This window comes from Nyctibius grandis, chromosome 1 (genome assembly GCF_013368605.1).
Source record: "Nyctibius grandis isolate bNycGra1 chromosome 1, bNycGra1.pri, whole genome shotgun sequence".
Lineage (NCBI taxonomy): Eukaryota > Metazoa > Chordata > Aves > Nyctibiiformes > Nyctibiidae > Nyctibius > Nyctibius grandis.
In genome coordinates this window covers 89,968,407-89,990,247 of record NC_090658.1, presented here as the reverse complement: position 1 = coordinate 89,990,247, position 21,841 = coordinate 89,968,407, and the positions used below count along the sequence as shown (strand labels likewise).

At 43.9% G+C, this 21,841-nt stretch overlaps 2 protein-coding genes across 2 annotated transcripts; one reads left to right on the top strand and one right to left on the bottom strand.

Moving 5' to 3' along the window:
* Positions 1–853: 853 nt before the first annotated feature.
* On the bottom strand, positions 854–2,857 carry BORCS6 (BLOC-1 related complex subunit 6). Its single transcript, XM_068401298.1, is given in 2 exon segments — positions 854–2,581; positions 2,583–2,857. Coding segments are annotated over 2 exon segments (1,146 nt in total). The 3' UTR covers positions 854–1,710.
* PNRC1 (proline rich nuclear receptor coactivator 1) lies at positions 2,786–5,179 on the top strand. The gene is made up of 2 exons (XM_068401311.1): positions 2,786–3,394; positions 4,059–5,179. The coding sequence occupies exons 1-2, from the start codon at positions 2,966–2,968 to the stop codon at positions 4,497–4,499; spliced, it is 870 nt and encodes a 289-aa protein (XP_068257412.1). The 5' UTR covers positions 2,786–2,965; the 3' UTR covers positions 4,500–5,179.
* The last annotated feature ends 16,662 nt before the right edge of the window (positions 5,180–21,841 follow it).

The following is a 21,841-nucleotide window of genomic DNA, read 5'->3' as shown; positions in this document are numbered from 1 at the left end:
GGTCCCTTTCTGGAGCCACAGCTGTTCCCCAGAAGACAGTACCACAGGAGCTGTGACCACAAAGAGCACAACCTTGGCACAGCCTGTTTCCAGCCTTCTCCCATTGCTAGGGCTGGAAGGCCACACATGAAATACATCCCTACACTGAGGGAAAGACATGGCCATGCTGAGAAGCCCAAAACAGGCCTGAGACTGGTATTATGCAAACCAGGGTAGCATAAAAACTAATTATTTTGTTACAATTCAGTACTGGCTACATGCAGAAGCACAGTATATCACAGCATCTGCCTCTTACTTGGTGTTTTTGATGAGATTATGGTGGGATAGCAGTTGCACCCATCATAAACCTATCTGTTCTTCAACTGAAAGTTACAGGACTAGCAGTAGTATTTCTGGCTACCTTTGCTCCCAAGGTTTTTAGGAGCCGCTGGTCACCGAAAGCACCATTACACATACGTAAGATCACAGTGATCGTTTCTCTGCTGAAATCTTGTTACAAGGAAATTTGTGACATAAATGGATTGCTAAGAGCATCATCTAAGAGGCTGGTTGCATAGGAACCATAGCGAGCAGAGAATTTGGCTACTCTCAGGCCTCAGAGGAAATACTTACTGATACAGCAAAATTACTTCTGCATACAGTGATGCATATACAAAAGCTTCAAGTTATACAAATAAATTCACCCAAAATACCAATTTTACATCAGTCGTACACCATGTAATGTCATCACATATTCATCTTGCTCATCTAATTAAATATTTTCCCCAAAAAAAACCCTCACAGGGTCATTTCACAGTGATGCCATTTAAACTTCTGAACTGTGAAAACAGTAGAGACTAATAGAGGCAAAGCGTATTTTATCTGAAGGCTTTTATTTAGGACTTTGCATATAGATTTGTTCTTATCTGAATCTCAATTATATTCCATGGATTTTATATTTTTCTCCGAAAGCAAGTGTCTTTCCTATATATATTAAGTTTACTCTTATCTTCTCTTACAACTGTGTCCTATAAGACAGCAGGGTTCTGCATGTTTATTTGCTATAACAGCAGAAGTGAGAATTACTTGTCAGGCACTAAGTCAACTACAAATAAGCATGTATGCCTGTAAGCATCAAGCAAGTATTCACAACAATTTCAAATTTGGTTAAAAAAAATATTAACAGCTGCTTTTAAATAAAATTGGTTAGTTTTTCCTAGCCCTCAATAAATAGAAAGCGTAAGGCATGTGAAATCCAAATTCTTTAATGGAGGTGAAGCTAAAAAGCACCGTCTGCCATTTACCCCGCCATTTCGACTGGGACCTTTTCCTTCATCGGTTGCAAAAATTTCACTTCCTCCAGATTAACACCAGCGAACTGGCCGCAGACGTCGGCTGGTCACGTACAGGGGCAGAGAGACGAAGGAGGTATAGGTGGAGAGCTGAAGACGCCGTGTGCGGGCCCGGTGGCTGTGGCTACCGGAGAGGGAGAGCAGCAGCCTGCGGGCCGCCGGAGGCAGCGGCGGCCCCGGCGGGAAGCCTGGCAGGGCGGGCAGCCGCCGGGCCGGGGCTGGTCGGAGCGGCCGAGCCCCCCTCCAGCGCCCGGAGAAGACCCAGCAGGCGCGCCGCTGGCACAGCAAAGGCGGCGGCGGGGCCCCGGTTGTCCAGCCCCGGCGGCTCCTCGGTGGGCATCCCGGTGGCAGCGGGGCGGTGACCCCCGTCGGGGCTCCGCTACTTGCAGAGCCCCTCCAGCCGCTCCAGGGTGCCCTTCATGTCGCGGATGCGCTTGGCCAGGGCGGGCACGGGCTGCATGGCGCGGTCCAGCTCCTCGCAGCGCGCCACCAGCGCGTACATGGCGCGGATGCTGAGGTCGGCCGCCTCGCCCAGGCTCTCCACCCCGTCGCGGTAGGTCTGGATGCAGCCGACGCTGAGGGCCGTCAGGGCCTGCAGGCCGCAGTGCACGTTGCGTAGCAGCTCGTCCACCTGCGCCGCCACCTGCCCGGCCAGGGCCACCACGTCCTGCAGCGCCCCGGGGTCGATGGCGGGGATAGAGCCGCCGCCCCCCGCTGCCGCCGCCGCCGGCTCGCCCCGCGGGGCGCCGCTCAGCCGGATCCGCCGCTCCAGGTTGTTGGCCACGAACTGGGTGAGGCGCCCCTCACGCAGCACCGTCCCCTCCAGCTCCAGGGCGCTCGCCAGCGTCGCCCGCCGACCCTCCGGCAGCTGCCGCCCCGCCGCCGCCCCGCCGCCGGCGGCGGCCAGGCTCAGCGCCTCCAGGCTCCGCTCGTCCCGCCTCCGCCCCGCCGCCTCACGGCCGGGTCCCTCCTCCGCCGCGGCCGGGAGCCCGGCGGCCGCTGCGGGCCGCAGCGCCGGCACCTCCATGGCGGGCGACGCGTGCCTACGCGCCGTCGCGCCACCGCCCACCAGGGGGCGCGACGTCGCCTGTTTACGTCCCCCTCGATTGGCTGCGGGGCGCGTGGGGGCGTGGCCGCGGCTATTTGTCTGCCGTCCGATTGGCCAGCGGCTTTCGCAAGGAGAACGGCCCGTCCCGTCCGCTCGCTTGGCACTGCAGGCCCGTGACTCGGAGACTGGGGCGTGTCCGCTTTGTGTCTGCCCGGATTGGGCGGCCTGCGGAAGCGGGCGTGGCCCCAAGTGTTTGTGTCGCTTCTGATTGGCCGAGGCGGGGCCAGAGAGGCCGCCGTTTCGCCGAGATTGGTTGCGCCGGGTGGGGAGGCGTGCCGCTCTCACCATCCTCGCAGGGCGATTGGCGCGGGGGCGGAAGGGGGTGTGCCCCGCTCGGGTAACAACACCGGGGCGCTGTGGTTGCTCCCTTCACTCCCCCGCCATGTTCTCCTAGCAGCGGATCCGATTGCGCCACCATCTCAGCCCACAAAGCCCGGGCAGGCACTCCCCAGCGACCCGACCCGCTTTATCCCTGCCTGGGCTCGACCCCTCTTCCCGCTACAGCTCTGGGTACCCACGTCCCACCATGGTCACCTCTACGGCGCCGCCGCCCTTCCTGGCTCGGATCTCGGCAGGCACCGAAGAGCCCAGGCGTCTGCCCTCCGCTCTTCTCCAGCGCCTCAGGCGAGGGGACAGCAACTGTGAGAACCAGCCCAGCTGCTGCCTGGCGGGCCCGGGGGGCAGCGCGCGGCCCGCCCTGAAGAGAGTCCGGCGGAGGAAGGGAAAGATCCGGCCCAGCCCCGCGGGGCTCCTGCCCAGCCGCTACCAGCAGTACCAACAGCATCGCGCCGGCCTGGGGAGAAGGACCCCGCTAGGAACGCAGGGCTCGGGCGAACTTCGCGCTAACCCTCCGCCAACGCTCTCGGCCGCCCCCGGCATGGTATCGGCCCCCTCGGAGGAGCCCCCCGCGCCCGCCCCCTCGAGACCCGCACCCAGCAAACCCCTCAGGAAGGAGGTAAACACGGGGCTCCGCTACTGCTGCTCACTTTTTCTCCCCCCCCGCCCCTTGTCCCGCGCTCCGGGAGCCTCTTGCCTCCCCGCCGGCGGGGGTCAGCGAGCGGCTCGCCCCCGGTGTGCGTGTGGACGGACGGGGCGGGGAGGGGGGAGAGTTTCCGTTACGCCCGCTCGGACGGGGCGGGGGGGAGGGGAAGAGAGAAGTCGCGGGCGGCGATTGGCCGCTCGGCGCTACCAATCGCCACCCGCCGCTGCGCCCAGCAACAGCCGGATTTAGCCGCCTGGCCGCGCGCCAGCCGCCACCCTGCGCGCGCAGGCGGGACGTGCGCGGGGCGCAGCGCCCCATGGCGGCGGCTGGAGGGCGGCGGGGCCGCGCCGGCGGGGCGGGCGGTGCTGGGCGCCGTGCAGCGGGCGCGGGCGGGCGCGCGGGGGAGTTGTAGAAGACGTGGCATAGTTAGGAGGAGGGGGCGGCTTGTTACCCCTGCGTGAGGCGGCCCGCGGCGCCTCGCTCCGCGCCCCCGGTGCTGTGGGAGCGCAGTGCGGGAACACGTCCTCCCGAGTCCGGCTAGCGGGTGCCCCGGTGGCGGTACCGTGGCTGTGTGCTGCGGGAGGCACCTCTGGAGGAGAGGGGTGGTGTGTTGACGTGGGACTCTTTGTCTCTGCAGTTCTTAAAGAACAAGATGGGAAAGACTGAGAAGGCTGCCGTCCCCTACAGCCAGCCTGTTCACAGTTTACATCTATGTGAACAACCAAAGATTAACAGGCAGAAGAGTAAATGTAGCATGCCACTGACAAAGATCACCTCGGCAAAAAAGATAGAGAACTTCTGGCAAGATTCTGTAGCGCCAGAAGTGCTTCAGAAGCAGGAGAAAAAGCCACTTAAAAACACAGAGAACTTCAGAAATGCCAAGTCCAAGAAACCTATCACCCTAACCGAAGCGAGCCAAAAAGAAAATTACGCTGGGGCAAAATTTAGTGACCCACCATCTCCTAGTGTCCTTCCAAAGCCTCCCAGCCACTGGGTGGGTGGCACAGCTGAACCGTCTGACCAAAACAGGGAGTTGATGGCAGTCCATTTGAAAACTCTCCTAAAAGTTCAAGCGTAGTTTCCAAAATCTCTTGAGATTGGCAAAGAAAACTCCATCTGGGAAACTTAAACATGCCTTGTTGCAACAAAAATTGCAAAAGACTGTCAAGTCTTATAATCACATTTAAAAAAAATCCTTGTATTATATTTTTTATGGTTGTGTAAATAGTGTACATCATGTATTATGTGTATATTCTTGTTCATACTTTGAGAGGTACATTTTAGTTTTGTTATGAAAGGATGTATTTTGCACTGCCTGAATGGTAGATGTCTTGTATATAAAATATGGACAATTTTAAGTGTGTGCTTGACACATGAAGACTTGACTTGATTTGCACAAGGTAATGAAAATTTTGATAGGAGAGTACAGCTTTCTGATTTTAAGGTTCCAGATCAAATGTGAATGTTTTATTCATGCACTACTGACAGTACTTTATCATGTTCTGTGTCCCGATCGACTATAAATGTGGAATTTCCATACAAATGTGAAGTTTTGCTCTCTGCTCTGGAAACAGTATCTGGAATTCCTGTTCATCTGTTTGTTTTTAAAAGTAACTGGAATTTGAGTAAAATTCCAATCCATCAATTTAAGCACTGCTGATTTCTTTAAAGAAAAAAAAAAAAAAAAGAGCAGAGCTTTCTGCCAAAAATCCAATTGGTCACTAAAAAATTAAATAAAACAATTTGGCCTCCCCTTAAGCATGTGTCTCTCTTTCTTTTGTATGCGTGTGTCTGTCTGTTAATTCAAGTATGTGGACTTAAATTACTTGATTGCCTTCTAGTGCATCAGTAGGAATATTTTGTCCTCGCCCTTTAATTATCCAAATGATTAAGAGATTCAATAGCTCATTAAGAATTCCTTGTGTTTTTAGAACAACATTTCCTTTGTGTTATATCATTTTAGATTCCTTATCCTTTTTTTTTTTCTTGAAAATTCACATCTTGAGAAAGTTGTGCAATTACACATTCAAATTTATGCTGTGGTTATTAAACTAGTTGATACTGAAAAGTAGCAGTGACAGAAGGGTATGGATGAAGCAAGTTAAACTTTGTATTTTTCACCAGATTTGTGTCTTGTAGATAGCTATGCTGGAGATTACATTCCTCTGATCTAAAATTCTTAAGGAATTGGACTGTACATGAGTCTGACAGGCACGTCGAGGAGATAACAGATTTGCAGTTATTTTACTGATCCACTAATTTAAATAAGATTAATAAAGCAAGAGATACGTGAATTTTACATAAGATAGAAGAGCATTTTTAAGTTTTCTGATCCACTGAAAAAACACTCTCTTGGTACTAGTGTACTAGGAAGGATGCGTAGGAAGGAAGCGCCAGCAGCAGGGTCGTAGCTGAGGTGGTTCCTTAGCACGATCGGTGTTTTCAGAGATTCGGAGTGAGCAACTTTAGCGACATTCATGCCATATGCAATGCTGCTTCTGATATATAGCATCACTTTGTTCTGGGCATGTGAATTGGCAGTATTTGTTAACATAGCCCTGAAATCAGAACAGCCAAAAACTGAGGGAGAATTTCTTTGCTTTGTTTATAGAAATTAATTATATAGTCGCAAAACTTTTCATTAGAATGCTGTTAGGCTATTTAGCTGTATGAGCTCTAACTAAGAGTTCATACAAAATTTTTGGTCCGCCTCAAAAGACTTTCAGCTTCACTCTCTTGCAAAATAGACCTGTATTACTTGCTTAATGACAGTACAGCTTGAGGTAAATGTGTGGCTTCAACAGCCCAGTTTGCTGCCTAATCTAAATACTCTGTAATTTAGCGTGTTTAATTTTTAATAAACAGTATTAGGGCAAAGAAAAATTCTAGTGGAATCTCCACTAAGGATGACTCAAGTAGACTGTGAGTCCCAGTTCTCTGCATTTGGTATATGCTGTACTGATCTGCTGTTGTGGTGGGGGAGGGGGGGGGGGGGGGGGGCGAGTGTTTTTTTCTTTTGCCTAAATGTTCTCAAGGGCAAAGGAAAATGCCTTTAGCAATTCCCCATAGCTTTAGGCAATGGTTAGTTTTGTCAGTTGAACTTGTGATGGTCTTGAATCTTGATAACTAGCTTAATAAGAGCTAGTTTCCATCAGCCACCTAGGTTGGCATTGTTTAAAAGGAGGGATCCTTTTTTTCCCCTGATGATTGTCTCTGTTACCATCAGCCTCTTTTCTTCCCTGCCTCTTGGAGCAGACATCAGATTACGTAGTTTGAATGCTAACTCTGATCTGATGTAAAATTTACTGACTTAGCATACCTCTTTGTTTCTGATTTCCTGACACATCCCTGGGGATTACAAAATCCATTAAATGTATGTGCCGGTAGTTCTCAGCTCCTCAGCCAATTCCTTCAAAGCTGTTGGGTGAGACTTCTGAAGTCTTGACAATTTAGAACTTTCCATACTGTGTTGGACCATAAAGGTTTTCAGGATAAGGTAACAATGTTTCATCTGGTCTTTCCAAACAGTGCAAAAAAACCCCAACTTATTTAGCTTCCTTCTGCATCAGTATCCCTGGTCCTGTTGTGATCTGTCAGAAATGTTGGGGCACTTCATCTTTCTGTCTTCTTCATAAGATCTTTGGGTTGAGTCGCTTCCTGGCCAAGGGACTGGGTTATAAAAATAGGCCTAAGTGCAACATATACTTCAACAAGATCGCCTGAAAAATCAGGACAGCGTCATCTGTTAGGACCATATTCTGCACTTAATTTGTCACTTTCGCATGTTTTTTTTTCTTTTATCTTTCTACAGTATTTTCTTACAGGGATTTTTCACTTTCAAGGTTTCCTTCACTTTGGCAGATTTCTCGTCCCAGTTTCCTGAGGGCGAGGCGTTGTATTACATGAACATACTATTGTTTGAGTTTAGAGCCAGTAAATGAAAGAAAAACATCAGTGTCATGTTTGGAGGACTTCTTTGCAAAATCGTATAAAGTCTTTTGAAGTGAATAGCCTTTAAGGAAGAAAATGAACAAAACTTAGTGGATGTGTTATCATCAGCTGGTCATGTGTCTGCTGTACAGAAATGAAATTGCTTATTAAATCTTCTGAGTTCAGTCAAAGTAAGGAAATGGAATGTACTGCATTTTGGTTAGATAATGAAAATCTTTTCTGTTGAAAATCATCTTCAGTGCAATGCTGTGCAGAACTGCAGGCGAATCAACTGTGTGAGTTAACTACCAGCTTACTTCTAAACACTTAAATGTCATGTGGTGATGGTCCTGAAAAATGAGCTTTCATGGAGCGCAGAAGTATCTGTTGTTGGGTTTTCATGCGTGGCTAAGTTTCAGCCCATTAGACAGCTTCATTAATAGTGGCTGGCTTAGTGTTCTGCTAAAGTTAAAATGCTTCTGTGCGCTAATGCAACAGGAGCTAGAAATCCTGCGTGCATTTGAACTCCATTGCACCAGTATCTCTTCAGAGATGCTGCTAAATTCTGAAGTAGTCTGTATATGAGGCTGTAACTTTTTCCATAAATTTAATTTTATTTCAGCTGATTAATATTTTATCCAAGTAGTGTCATTTTAAGCAGTTCTTGTAATTATTTTCAGAAGGTATTTTTTAAGCTTTTTCCTTAGAAAGCATTTGATACCTACCACGCTTCAGGATTTTTTTCCTGCTTTACCTAATTTTGAGATCAAATGTGAAGCTTATAGATTACATGAAGCCTGATGGTTATAGGTCGGTTTTCATTGTAATTTTAGAAATAAGTTTACCTTTATTTCTGTATAGAAAGTCTTGACACTTCCACCATGCAGTTAAACACATTCCTTATTTTCTTCTACAACCCCTTGCACTCTTTGACTTTTGATTTCACAATGTGTTCTTTAATTTTTTTTTCATTGGAATTATTTTCTGTTGTGATTTTTAAGAAGGTTTTATGTTATGAATAGGCTGGTCCTTACCCTACAGGGGCTAGGAGGTAAGCAAGAAAGAGATAAATGTTGTAAAATATTAACATTTATTATGAAAAATTGATGCTGCCTTGTTGAACAGGAACCCACAGTGTTAAATATTTTTGATAGCAGGAAGTCTTTAGTTGCTGATTCAATAGAAAAGATAAATGAAGGGAACATCCCATCAATTAAGGAGAAATACATTATCCAATAAAAGGACCTAAGTACTGAAGTTGAGCAACAGAATGTTATCAGCAATGTAGAGGCTGTGAACTTCTTGTTTTGCATTGAGAGTGTAGAAGAATGTTATCAGAGGTAAGACAGGAAGGTCAAGAATTCAGCTGAATTTGAAAAAAAAATCCTCAGGAATTAATTTGCACAGCGAACACGTCCTAGCAGAGGTACTGCTTCCCCTGTGTTGAAGCCAGCATTCTTCTCCTAACGTTTTTTCCCATGAGATGATAAAATCTCATTTATTCAACTCCCAGAAAATGGGCCTTTAGATTTTACAAAGCCCTGACTGTTGGCAGTGCTGTGTTGGTACTTTTGTTTAACGTTAGTCTAGTGATATTATTACAAGTTACATGTATTCAGGCTTGTGTGTGGCAGATGCGGCCATTTAGTCCGAGTGGTTCGTAAGCCCTTGTCTTCATAAACCCTTGTCTTCAGTTTGAGAATTACACTGGTTATGTGTACTTAGGCTGTAGGTTGCCACTGGTGAGTGAACTGGTGCGATTTCTGTAATTTATACCTGAAAGAGGAAGTATGTGGGGATCAAGGACTTCTCTTGTATTTGTAGGACTTAGCCAAGTCTTTAGTTGTAGTTCAGTATATGGCTGTATGTATTTCAAGAAGTGGTGTCATTGTTGCCATTTTTCCATTCTTAAGGTCATGAAGCACGAAGTTTTGAGGAGATGCTATTTCTATGAAAGATGTCATTTGCTCCTTTAATGAAGCAGTGTGCTTTCATCAGGTAGGGCTATGAACCTTAATTTGCAAATGTCCTTGTAAGTAGTGATGGCAATGGCCATCAATATACAATTTACTTTGGTTTTTATTCCCTGAAACAAGACCTAAAGCTACATTCCATAAAGGGCTGAGTATATAGAGTCAGGCCTTTCTTTTTTTTTCTCTCATCACCTTAATATTGTGGTTTTTACTGCCTGGTGGCACAGCTGCACAAGAAAGAATAAGATGTGCCCTTACTTAAAAAAAATATAGCTTGAGATCTGTAATTCGCTTATATATATATAGCATAAAGCTTTTTTAAGTTGCATTCCTAGCATCAGAATATTCAGAAATTGCATGTTGTCATATTTAGAATATCGATAGGTCATTGTAGGAATTAATGGAGTAGTAAATTGATAGACCTTGTCCAAATTTTAGACATTCTTTGTATGCAAGCACTAAGTGCTGATACATTTTTGTGCCCTGTGCCCTGTACTAAGAGTGATAAGGAAAAAATAACTTACAAGACAGGTAGAAAAAAACCCTGAAAAACAAGGTCAGCTAAGAGATAAGAGAGAAGCAGCATAGATGTCACCATTGAATTATGTGGGAAGGAAAGATACTGCAAGAAAAAACTATCTCCCAAAGTATCTGTTGTTACTGCAAATTTAGGGAATTTTAATGACTAGATGAAATGCAATTTGATACCAGTTCTTGACTGGGACCATCTGGGGGAATACAATATGAGCTGGCAAGTTGTGTAACTGGCTTTTTCTGTCTGATCAGTACTACTTCATTACTAGAAATTGCACCTTGGCACAGCATTCTTCATAGCTAGCACTGCTTTAGGTATCACAAAATGCTATACAAGTGCTTACTGCTCTCAGGTTTCCACAGGTTTTTAGAAGTGCTCAGATAAAGTATGTACATGCATGATGGCAGCCTTCACATTTTACGGCTGGAAAAACAGGCATACGGAAGTGAACTGGCTTGCTTAAGATCACTCAGCAGGCTGTTCACGAGCCCAGGAAGAGAACCACAGTTTCTGGAGCTCCAGCCAGGTTTTTCCTTTGCCAGTATGCTCGGTTGCTGTGTGATCTGCAAGTCTTCCTCATCCCTCTGTGTAGTACGTAAAAAGCAATGAGTATAATGTCCTGCTTTGAAATGTTTGGCATTTGTAGTCATTGATAGGGCTGGTGAGATAAATCAGGCTGCGTTTAGGTTTTATGTTGTGTACAGTTTTATTACACAATAGCTTTAAGTAATTTGCACATGAAAGATGACTGTTTTACTTTTCTCCACACCTGCTTTTGACCCGTTGATACAATATATAATCTATACGCACCACTGTCATTTTCAGCTCACCCTCTCTGTCCTCTCCCCACAGCCAGCAGTGGGAAGGCTGATGATAAAGTCAAGAGTTTCTGCTTGTTGGCCGCTGCTCTCCACTGCTGTGCAAACATGCTGCAGCCAGCAGCTGTCTCAGAGGGCCACGAGCGTGCACAGTATCCTCATAGTTTCTTGAGTTTACATTTGCTTTGTCTTTAGGCTCTCATAAGATCCTGGAAGACAGAAGGAGGCCCAGTCTTTCCCAGGAGAGAAGATCTTCCTACAGGAGGACAGAAGGTGAAGTGTATGAGTGATCCAGTCTCTCTCTACCACTGGACAGTCCTTCTTAAGACCTCGAGTCTTCCCATCACCTTCCCCGACCATCTGTTTTCTTTTCTCTTCACTGCAGCTGCAAGTTTCTTTTTTCTTGTATTTCCCCCTAAAAGCATTTCATCATTCTCAGTTTCCCTCACTTCCCCACAAATGTTCATACATGTAATTTTTTCCACCTGTAACGTCAAATTGAGTATGCCCCGTTTATCTGCTGTGTTCAGGGTACATTTCCTCCAAGAGAAAATGTATTTTTTTCTGAAGGACAGCTAATTTTTTAATAGATGCAATAATTCTCTTGCATTTTCTCCCATCAACATGGTATGAATTGACTTGGCAAGCATGTAGCACAGCCTCAATAACCATTACATACCCCACTTGATATCCTGGAGAACTAGAAACGACTTAGATGAGCTGGTCCACACAGATACCACGGAATTCATCTGCCAAACACAACTCAAAAAACCCAAACAATTATTAGAGTTTAAGGATTGTTTCCTCAGAGATCAGGAAGTCTGAGAGGTCTGACCTGGGCTGGTTACTGGCAGGAGGACATGCTAGGAAGATAAAAATGCAGTCTGCAGCTCTGAGACTCATGAATCAAGGCTTTTTATCTAATTTGCCAGGCTGGATCTACTGTTTGAGAGCCTGTCACAAGTACAGCCTGCTTGCTGCATGCGTCCAAAACTCTTCGCATCCTCCCACTTGCAGGACAGTGCCTTTCTGCGTGTTCAGTGATAGTTCAGTGGCTAGCTATACATTCCGACCCGGTTGTGTCCTAGGTGATTTAAGGTGAGAGTTGACACTGCTCCTTTGAGAGAGTCTTATGGTTTATATTCCTTTTTTAATTCATTACCAGGTACCAGTACCTACAAGGCCTGCTTTCCCTCAGGTACCACGGCAGAATTAGTAAGTGCCTTCCCCAAAGCACTGAGTCATATATTTTAGGACAAAAAGAAAAAAGTATTATACAGGCCACATGCACCAAGCATACTGTTTATGCTCTTCAGCATCTACAGATCCCAAAGCCTACAAGGTCTGTTCACATCTGCAGGGTGATGCTTGTACGATTGGTATCATTTTCCTTTCTTCATTTCTCAGTCTTCTTCACCAATTTAGTGATAAAGGACTTCCCTTTTCAGGGAAAGGTTCCCTAAATTTACTTACCCATTTTGCAGTTTAGTTAATTACCCATCTACCTTCCCATAAAGTAGATCACAGGTAAGATTCTGTTTGCTTTAATATGTATCTATATCTTCTGTCATATGTTGGTAAAATAATCTTTTAGTCCCCAAGACAGCTATCATAACTGTCTTCGAAGGGGGAACAGTTCAGACCCTTTCACGAGAGACCCCAATATATGTGCAGGGCAAGGGAGATGGATGCATCTAAAAGCCAGACACAGCTGACAGAAAAGTGTCAGCCTGTTACTCTCCATACCCCAGGCTCTAAAATCACTGCTTCCAGTTCCCCATCCCTTTTTTATATGCCTTCTGACCTGTGCCACCTATTTTTTTGGCCTTCCTCCATAGTCCCCATCCAAAGTCCTCATTTGTGCCAAATTATAGCCCTTCTTCCCTCACTGAAGAAAATTGTTCTCTTGTAATGCCTTATTATACTGCTGCTCTTCTGCCACACACGTAACTACATGCATTTGATTAATTTCAAAATTATTTCCAATGTCTCTTGAGCTCTTGTGCTGAAACTACATTTTCTCTGCATAAATGAAAATAAATATCCCAAAGGTTTTAACATGGAACCTGCTGAGTTTTCTCCCATTTTGGCCAAGGGTAGAATTTCAAATTTATAATAATAGAGATTGAATTCAACAGCAGCCAGATGACTTCTTGCTGCGTGTAAGTTAACTTCCATAAAGAGAATATGGCAACGCAGGTGCCATTACTTTGTCCACACTGATCAACTAACTATGCCTGTGCAGAATTGAAGTCCTATTTTCAGGACTTTTCATTTTCACTTTTTATTTTTCAATAATGAATTTTTATTTGTTTTATTTTTCTTTATTTTTCTGACTACCATGCTCTTTGGGATAAATGTCAAAGCTCTGGAGAGCCATAGCTGGGTACACAAGAATGAACAAGTAACATATTCATTGAAATTTCTGCCTTTAGGAAGTGTTGGGGTGAAGGGAGGGGTCAGGTGAGAACCCCCAGTTCTGGTGACCCCCCATCTGGATCACGTAGTCACCATCCTCTGTAACCTTGTGAAACATGCCAGATTTTATGGCAACATCAGCATATTTCAGGGCATTCAGAGAAGGCAGCCTTCCAACCAAAAGGGGTTTTCCTTTCACTGCCCCAGAAGTAGCATCCAGTGAGAGGGCAACTTCCACACCTAAATACCCCTGAGATGAAACAGAAACTTCTTTACAGGCAAGACAGCCTGTTTTTATTCCTTCCCCCTGTGGCAACGATGAAGAGTTAACCTGTATTGCTGTTATAACTGATAACTTGCACTCTTCCAAACTGTTGCATTTTAATATAATTTTTAACACAAATATGCCCTACTTTTCAAATCCTGTGGGGACACAATGTGAAAATGTGGGGGGAAGGGTAAAAGTAATCTTGATCCAGTCTTGCAGTCTTGATCCAAATGCCATCTTAGTCACAATTTTCTTAGGAAGAGTTTTGCTTACTTTTAACATTACTGAAATGGTTATGTAGGCTGAGCTCTAAGGATGATGAAGGACAGTGCTTTCCCTTCGGGCAGGTGTAAGATACTAAAGAAGGTGAAGGAGCAGAAAGCCAATACGTGATGACCAAAGGAAGGAGCTCTCTGCTCACTTAGAAACCTTTCTCCATATTGTCTTCCTCAGTTAGAGCCAGCGCCCCTGACCTCACCTCCTAAGGACTGCTAGCAAGTCTCCACCCTTCCTTAATTTCCTACTCCCAAGTCCCTTTCTTGCCAGAAAGGCAAGGAACGTGTTTTACACACCCACTAGTAACCAGAAGCACATTCAGTAACTTTTTGGTTCACTTCCAGAGAGCGTTGACACCACATAGACAAAAAAATGATGCGGAAAGAAAAGAATTAAGAAAGAAAAAGTTAAAAAACTACATTACTAATATAAAAGATGAAACACGTCGTGTGCGTGTGCGATACAGAAGAACGCTGGTACATTTGCTTTAGCAGATGGAGTTACTGCGGCAGGTGTCTTTAAAGCGTATGCATGTAGCTTGAAGTATGCATATGCGTATAGCTTAAAGTAAAGGTCCAAGTGAGTGAGTAGTAGGGAAAGCGCAGTGCCAAGAGCTGGTAGGGAACAGGCTGAGTTCCCTCTAGTGGCTTGCCTGGGCACTTCCCAGGGGTGGCCCCGAAAGGACCCATTTTGGGAGCAGCAGCCCATCACTCCCTCACTCATTAGAGCCTTGCCCAGAACCCATGCTTGTATTAGGTAGCTGGAGGGTATAATCACTGAGTAATTCCTGGTGAGAGCCTAATTGCAAGTTAATTTTAAGTGAGTTAAGTAAACAGATTAAATCAATCCTTCCCTGTATTTATTTTTCATTGGTTCACATGAGGACGCAACAACCCTTAAAAATTCCCTGTCTGCTTTACTCTGCTGCTTCATTGGGTTGATGTCCACTGCTAATACCCGCTGTTGCTAATACCTGCATTAGGCAGAGGCTTTATGAGATCCCAGTGAGTCAGAACAATCTATGGGATGTCGTCAGGAAGTTTTGGGGAAAGGCTCTGCAGATGGAAACACAGCCAGCAGCAGCTCAGTCTCTATTTGTGGCTCCATGTAATACATTTATTTTAAGTGAACATCAGGCAGTAATTTATTAGGTCAAAATACTGTTGAATTATTGTTGTGCTGTTGCATTAGAACACTGAAAAGGTAGCAAACAAGAAAGAATAGAAGAAAACAAAAAAAGTTAATGTTTTTTGTTTTGTTTAGCTCGTGTTTTACCAAAGAAGGCAGCTGGAAGATTAAGACAAAATGGATTAGGCAGGAAACCTCCATTTCTAAAAGAAAACATCGAAAACATCCAGTGCACTTTTGGCAGATAGTGTATTTTGTAAAACACACACGACATATTAATTACTGTGTCCCTGGGGTTTTAAAAATATAGAAGAACACATTTCCTACTGTAAACTTACGAACTTTGGAGGAAATTGCAATAACTAGGAGTAAAACTGTATGTTGTTGCTCTCTATCCTGTGTTTTTATCATAGGATACAGTGTAGAATATGCCATAAATCGAGGGCCTAAAAGTTAGAGACCTATGTCTAACCTCAGCCTCAATTTAACAGTCAGCAGACAGAAAGGGGCACGTTCATTTCTGGCAACTATTTTTACAGGTTTGGAGAAGATTGTAAATAATTCTGTTTGTCAGAATTTCACTAGTTTATCTAGGCTGGTACCTGTCATTGTCAGTACTCACCTAGTCACCGCATAGAGGAGATAATAGGTATGAGGTCATTTACCTCCAAAGAAATCTCCTCTAAGCTCTTAGAGAGTGGTATAAAATCTGATGACTTTCCATCTCTCCTTCAAATTCTTCTTTTTTAAAATATTTATAATAAATTTGGTTAATTATGGTATTCGTAAAGATAAATAAATTGCAATACCTTTCAGGCCTGATGGATTTTAGCTTTAGTGATATTTTGCAGCAGTACATTCCATAGACTAGATGCCCAATAAGTGACAAATTCGTTTTAAAAAGGATTAACTACTACATGAATGAACAAGCAACCTATAAGGCATAAAGCAAGCCATGACTCAATTGGCAAAAATATTTAAGAATAAAGAACAAGTCCTTTCAAAGTCCCTTTTTTATTAAAAGTATCCTAATTGTTGAAATCGAGTTATTTTTAACGTACTATCTCGCTCTATGTGAAGTTAGAACTAATCAAATTGTATTCTTGGACTGTGTCCGTACTATATAACCAACACCATCTTGATCAACACATTTCAGTTAAAAGCCATGCATTATCACACCTAAAAATCCTCCTTTACATAGAATAAAAATATATTACAGCTTATGAAAATGTCCTTAATACTTCTAACTGAAGAAGAGCCTGATATTCTTTATTTTCCCCAAAAATAATTATCCAATTGGTCAAAACCAAGGTGAGGTTAAGTATAAAATCTGCTACTAGGACAAATTCTTTTCCAGTGTATAGAAGTTTGCCTTCTAACGCAACATACTTTTAAAATACAGTTATAATATAATGAAGACATCATTCAGCAATATGTAAAAGTGATATGTTCAGACACGTGCAAGGTTTCATTACAGCAAAATATTACTTTATATTCATAAATACACTTTTTAGTTAATTTTGACTTTTTAAGTAGAGTTTCTATACGAGATGCCAGATGGATACTGTGTTTGGTTTACCTGTGTGTCACCTTTCACTGTGCTTACCACAAGCTTTTTAACAACACCCTGTGAAACTAGCCTGACTGCTCATCTAACCTGGATGAGCTAGCTGAAGTTCAGAGCATGGATCACATTTCGGACTTACTCAGCCTGGCCTTTTGCCGAGTTAGCTGTTTTTTGGAATTGGCAAAGTTTTTGACAGGTTTTGCAAGACTTGACAGTTTAGCCTCAGCTCTGCTCTGGTGGCACTCATGATCTTGCTTCAATGTCATAGGCACTTAAACATCACCTAAGTACAGAACATCAGAGACTGAAGTCCTCCTTGTACTCTTCTTCCTCACATGAACAGTTGTTCTGATTTAATGGAGTTCTTGTAGCGTCACTGTGTCAGGCCAAATTTTCTCTTACCAGTGGAAAGACTTAAGTGTAAGCCCAAATTTAGAGTTCTGAGAAGAGGACATCCCCTTCAAATGAAATACCAAATATCGGTGAGATTCTTCATTGTATTCATTTCAAGACGGCAAATGGGTTATCATAAGGTTACTAAGTCTCAAACAACTTTATAATGTATTATGTTCTATACTCCTGGGAAATTTAACCATTTGAAACAGGTGTCAATCATCTTCAAATGCCAGTCAATAACCAGTTTCATGACAGAAACTCTGAGAGTTGGAGCATAAGAGAATTTGGATGTTGTAATGCTTCCTTACATTGTGCTTTAGTTTGAACGTCTTTGTGTTTCTCTGGGGAGACTGGGACAGAGGTCTCAGCATTGAAGAAAACAATCTTAATTTTGTTCCTGAACTGGAGGACCTTTGTTGGGAGCTTGACCCTGATTTTTCCATGCACTTTGACCTTTGCCTTAATGACTCGGACTGTGACTTTGTCCTTGATAACCCTGTTGATCTACAGCATCTTGGAAGTGATCTGGAGTGGAACTGAGACTGGCTGTGAGAGTGTCGTCTATACTCTGACAGGCAAAACACACAGTACTTCTTCAGTAAAACTACAGTATTTTTTATTGCAGAAATTACATCTTAGGCATGCATCCTTGAGCTATCTTGTCAATTCTGTGACAGTGAACAGTGTTCATATTGATTGCTTTCCATTTTGAAGTCTATTGACATTTTTTAAGCAGCTTGGTCTCATATCTAAGTACTACACAACACCACTTTTCATATTTAACAATAGTTTCTTTGCATTCAAATTTCTGCAGTCTGACAACTCTGGATTTGTGCTGCAAAATTAATTGCATGAAGAATAAAAAATATTGCTGTGAGTTGAGTGATATAATCAGTCGAATAAATATAAGAAAGCATTTCAGAGACTGTATTACCCCTAGCATCTCCTCAGAATAAATTAGGTACTGACATATTTTTGTGAATCTAGGCCTTTGTTCAAAGTAATTTCATAAGACCTTTTTTACATCCTGCATGCAAACTGAATATTCCTGTATAAGCACAGAATCTGCAGAAGATAAAAGCAAAGGAGATATGTAACAAATGAAAATTTAGGGCCATCTTAGCCATGAAGCTAAATAAAGCTTCATTAATTATTTAATCCCTTTATAATACTGAATGAGATAAAGTGCCTTTCACACTGGGACCTCTACCACATGTCCAGATGGGTCTCCTGCCCTGGCTACTTCACTGAGCATGGGTCTCCTGTCCAGACAGCAGGGCTTCTGCAGCACCCAGGAGAGGGCATTCGAAGTGCTGGGACAGGCATTTCCAAATGAAAGCAAATAACATGCAATCAATCTCAGAAAATGTCACCGTAAGGTCTAGGGCCTGACTCTATGGACATTTTCACACATGCTTATTTTTTCTGTTAGTGAGTGGACTTACTGATGTGGCAATTCGTAACAAAATTAAGCACATACTGAACCTGTCTTCATGCTCAGGGCCTTACCAAACATCCATGTTTGCATGTTGAACGTGAAGTCACTAATAATTTCTCCATGAGCTCTATATACACCTTCATCATTTTCATTCCCCCCATCTATAGTTTGCATCCCACAAAGGGCAATAGACAAATGTGACAGATGGTGGTCACCCCATGGACTAGGGCAAGACCTGCCCTGTGAGAAGGGTGTGTTGTTCCTCCACCATCACCTCAACGAGGTACACACTCATGCACAGGACTGTTCATGCAGTCTTTCAAGGCAGGAAGAAACATGTTGTGTGCTGCAGGCCATCTGTTTGTAAACTCTTCACAGACTCTAACCTTCGCTAGCCAAGGAGGTGACATCAGCGCTGCTACCGTGGGTGAGCAGCAAAGATTTGTGTCTGCTTGATGGGAAAGTCTGTGCATAGCATGACATGGCTGCAGCACCAGTGTGGCTTCCTGGGGACTCCAGCAGCCATAGCTGATGGTTTGTAGTAAGTGAAGGAGCAGGAAGAGATGTCACAGCTGTTATAGGGAATGAGACATATATTTTGAGGATATCTCTGAGTTACTCGAGGAAATATTTTCTTCTTCTTTGAAGCAGGTATGTGGTTCTAAGGTGAGATATCTGAGATATTTCTCATGTAAGCTGAATATCAACAACATGGGGAGAGCTGCAGGTCTATCCGCTGATCTCCATCCGCACTGTTTATGCAACGTTTGGAGGTTTGGACAGTGCCTTTGGCACTCCAGAAAAATCACTTTGCTAAGGCTCGCCATATTAAAGTCTAATGCAAACAGCAGTTCCCAATACCTGACCATAAGATAATTCAGACTGGAAGGGACCTCAGGAGTCCTTTGGTCCATCCTCCTGCTCACCAGGTTGCTCAGGGCCAATTCTGATCATCTGAAATGGAGCCTAGCAGAGAGTTGGGTGACTGAGTGCCTTCAACCTCTTCCTGTCATACAGCATTCTTCCTGTCAGAGAGCTTAAATATAGCGCCATAATGCTAATGGTTTGGGAAAGCTTTGACATCAATCTGTCCCTGTTTTCTACATGTTGAGTTAAAAGGTCTGAAAGGTATAAAATGTGTAAGGATGAGCACGAGGGATTAAAAAAATCACAACGGATCTTGTGCAAAGTGTTTTAATTCTGCAATTGTCATCTAAAAACAAATGGATATTTAGCCTAGTGTCCCTCGAGAGGATTTGTCCCAGATTGCTGGGAAGGCACATCCTTATGTTACACACTGGTAGCCAAGCACATACACTGTACTTATAACTGAACTGAATGTTTATACAGATTTAAATTGTAAAAATTTGAACAGATGAGAAAAAATAAATCATTCATAGTTGATAATTAATTTGTTATATTGTTCTACAAACAGGATGCTCAGCAGGCTTCAGAACTCATTCTGCTCAACAGGTGGCAAACAGTAGTTTTGCATTAGCTGTCCATAAAATCAAGTGAATACATGCTGGTACCGTGAGTTCCACAACCATGTTACTCAACAAGCAGAGGTCAGTAAAGTACCTGACCTGTCTGTACATTGTGCCTCACGGTATAAAATTTTATCCAAGTTTAATTTTCCTTTATACTTCTGGAAGGATTTATGTGCTTGTCATGGTTTTAACCTGGCAGGCAGCTAAACACCACACAGCCACTCACTCACTCTGCCCTGCCCACCAGGGAATGGGGCAGAGAATCGGAAAGGTAAAGGTAAAGGGACTTGTGGGTTGAGATAAAAACAATTTAATAATTGAAATAAAATATAATAATAATAATAAAATATACAAACAAGTGATGCACAGTGCAACTGCTCACCACCCGCTGACCAGTGCCCAGTCCACCCCTGCTTAGTGATCCTGGAGGAGAGAAATCCCGAAACCACAATCCCAGAAGAGCGAGAGCTACTTCCTGGCCAACCCTCATCTCTATACTGAGCATGATGCATGATATGGAATATTCCATTGGCTAATTTGGATCCATTGCTCTGGCTATGCTCCCTCACAGCTTCTTGCGCACCCACACACTAGCAAAGCATGGGAAGTTGAAGAGTCCTTGATTTCTTAGCAACAACTAAAAACATCAGTGTATTATCAGCATTCTTCTCATACCAAATCCCGTCCTAAATCCAAAACATAGCACTACTCTAGCTACTAAGAAGAAAATTAGCTGTATCCCAGCCGAAACCAGGACAGTGCTCTTTGTTTAAGGGTTCTGGAAAAGGCCAGATACAATAGTGAAAATAGGAGGAATTTACAAAATAGCTGGTGAGGAGAGTGAGGACACCTGATGTTATAGGAATAACACAATTTAGAGATTTTCTCATTGAAATTAGCAGTAGTACTAATATATGGTGCATACCTTAAAGCAACTATAAGAGGAGAGTGGAAAAATCTGACAATTACTTTTATGTCTGTGGTGCTGATTGAAAGTACTGGACTATATTTGTTTCTTTGGTGAACTAAGTCATTTTTTCTTAAGTATCTATTAAAAGTAAAAAGTGATACTGTAGAATCAATACCCAGCCTGACTCCAGAAAAGACATTGCTAGGGTTGGAAATTTAATTTTGCTCTTTCGAGTCACTCAAACCTTGGACTTTCTGCCAATCTGCAAAGTAATCATGCTAGAGAGTCTTGTGATAGAGGCACCTGCTGCTAGGGAACCCAGATTAACATTACTGGCACATACTGAGCAGGCTACAGAACAGCCAACACATACTAATGATGCCTGGGCTGCGAAGTCAGCTGGCAGCCTCGAGACAGCCCATTGTCAGTCCCCTGCGCTCCGCGGTTGCCGCAGCTTCCCAGTACTGGCACAGGCACTCCTTGCCAGGGCAACTTTAGCCTCTATTTATTTATTTATTTATTTATTCCAAAGTAGGTCACTCTGAGCCATCTGTTGACACTTAAAAGCCACAGAAGTTTCCAGATTCCCTATGGTACCCTGCAGTTTAACACATTTTTAATACCCTTTTGTTCTACCTAGCTGTTGTATGGAGTGACATTACTAATCACAAGAGCTCATTCAATCAGGTAATGTGTTTAGCAGCTGAGTGCAGGTCTGGGAGTAATATACTAGAGGTGAGCGTAACTGAGTGGGGAGGGAACGCAACAAGAAGGGCCTGATTTTTTTGCTGATGGTGAATCCTGGGCAACATTGCTCTCAGCAAAATGGTGCTCATAGTCTGTCTGCTTTCTGCTTCTCCAGCAGCCTTGTTGAAAGCTTAGGGAAGCAATCAGTCCTAGATAGGTATATAGTGGGTCTTGTCAGGCTCCAGTTAAATTTGCTTCTCTTGTTCTCTAATGGTGAGCATGTGAAATAAAGAACATTTCATGTCCACAGTTGTCTTTCTAACTTCCTTGCACAGCACCCTCAGCTCTCACCCATGTGCCTGTTCAGTATGGATTACCCACACACTGCAAGGATGATTTTTTTTTTTAAATAGTGCTCTTGATTTGAAGTGATTATGTCCCACTTACCTACAGGCAGATTTCTGGAAAGGCACATCTCCACATGGGTGAACAGGGGTTGCATCACTGGCATCGCACACAAGTCCTAACAAGCGCCTTTGGTATGAGATACAGTAAGCGGCATTGATAAGGAGAGGAGAGGTCACAT

What these genes read in the sequence shown, in the direction of transcription:
- PNRC1 (XM_068401311.1), top strand. Translation starts at nt 2,966, where the DNA reads ATGGTCACCTCTACGGCGCCGCCGCCCTTCCTGGCTCGGATCTCGGCA. An exon ending in GCAAACCCCTCAGGAAGGAG is followed by an intron (nt 3,395 to 4,058) that starts GTAAACACGGGG and finishes TTGTCTCTGCAG; the next exon opens with TTCTTAAAGAACAAGATGGG.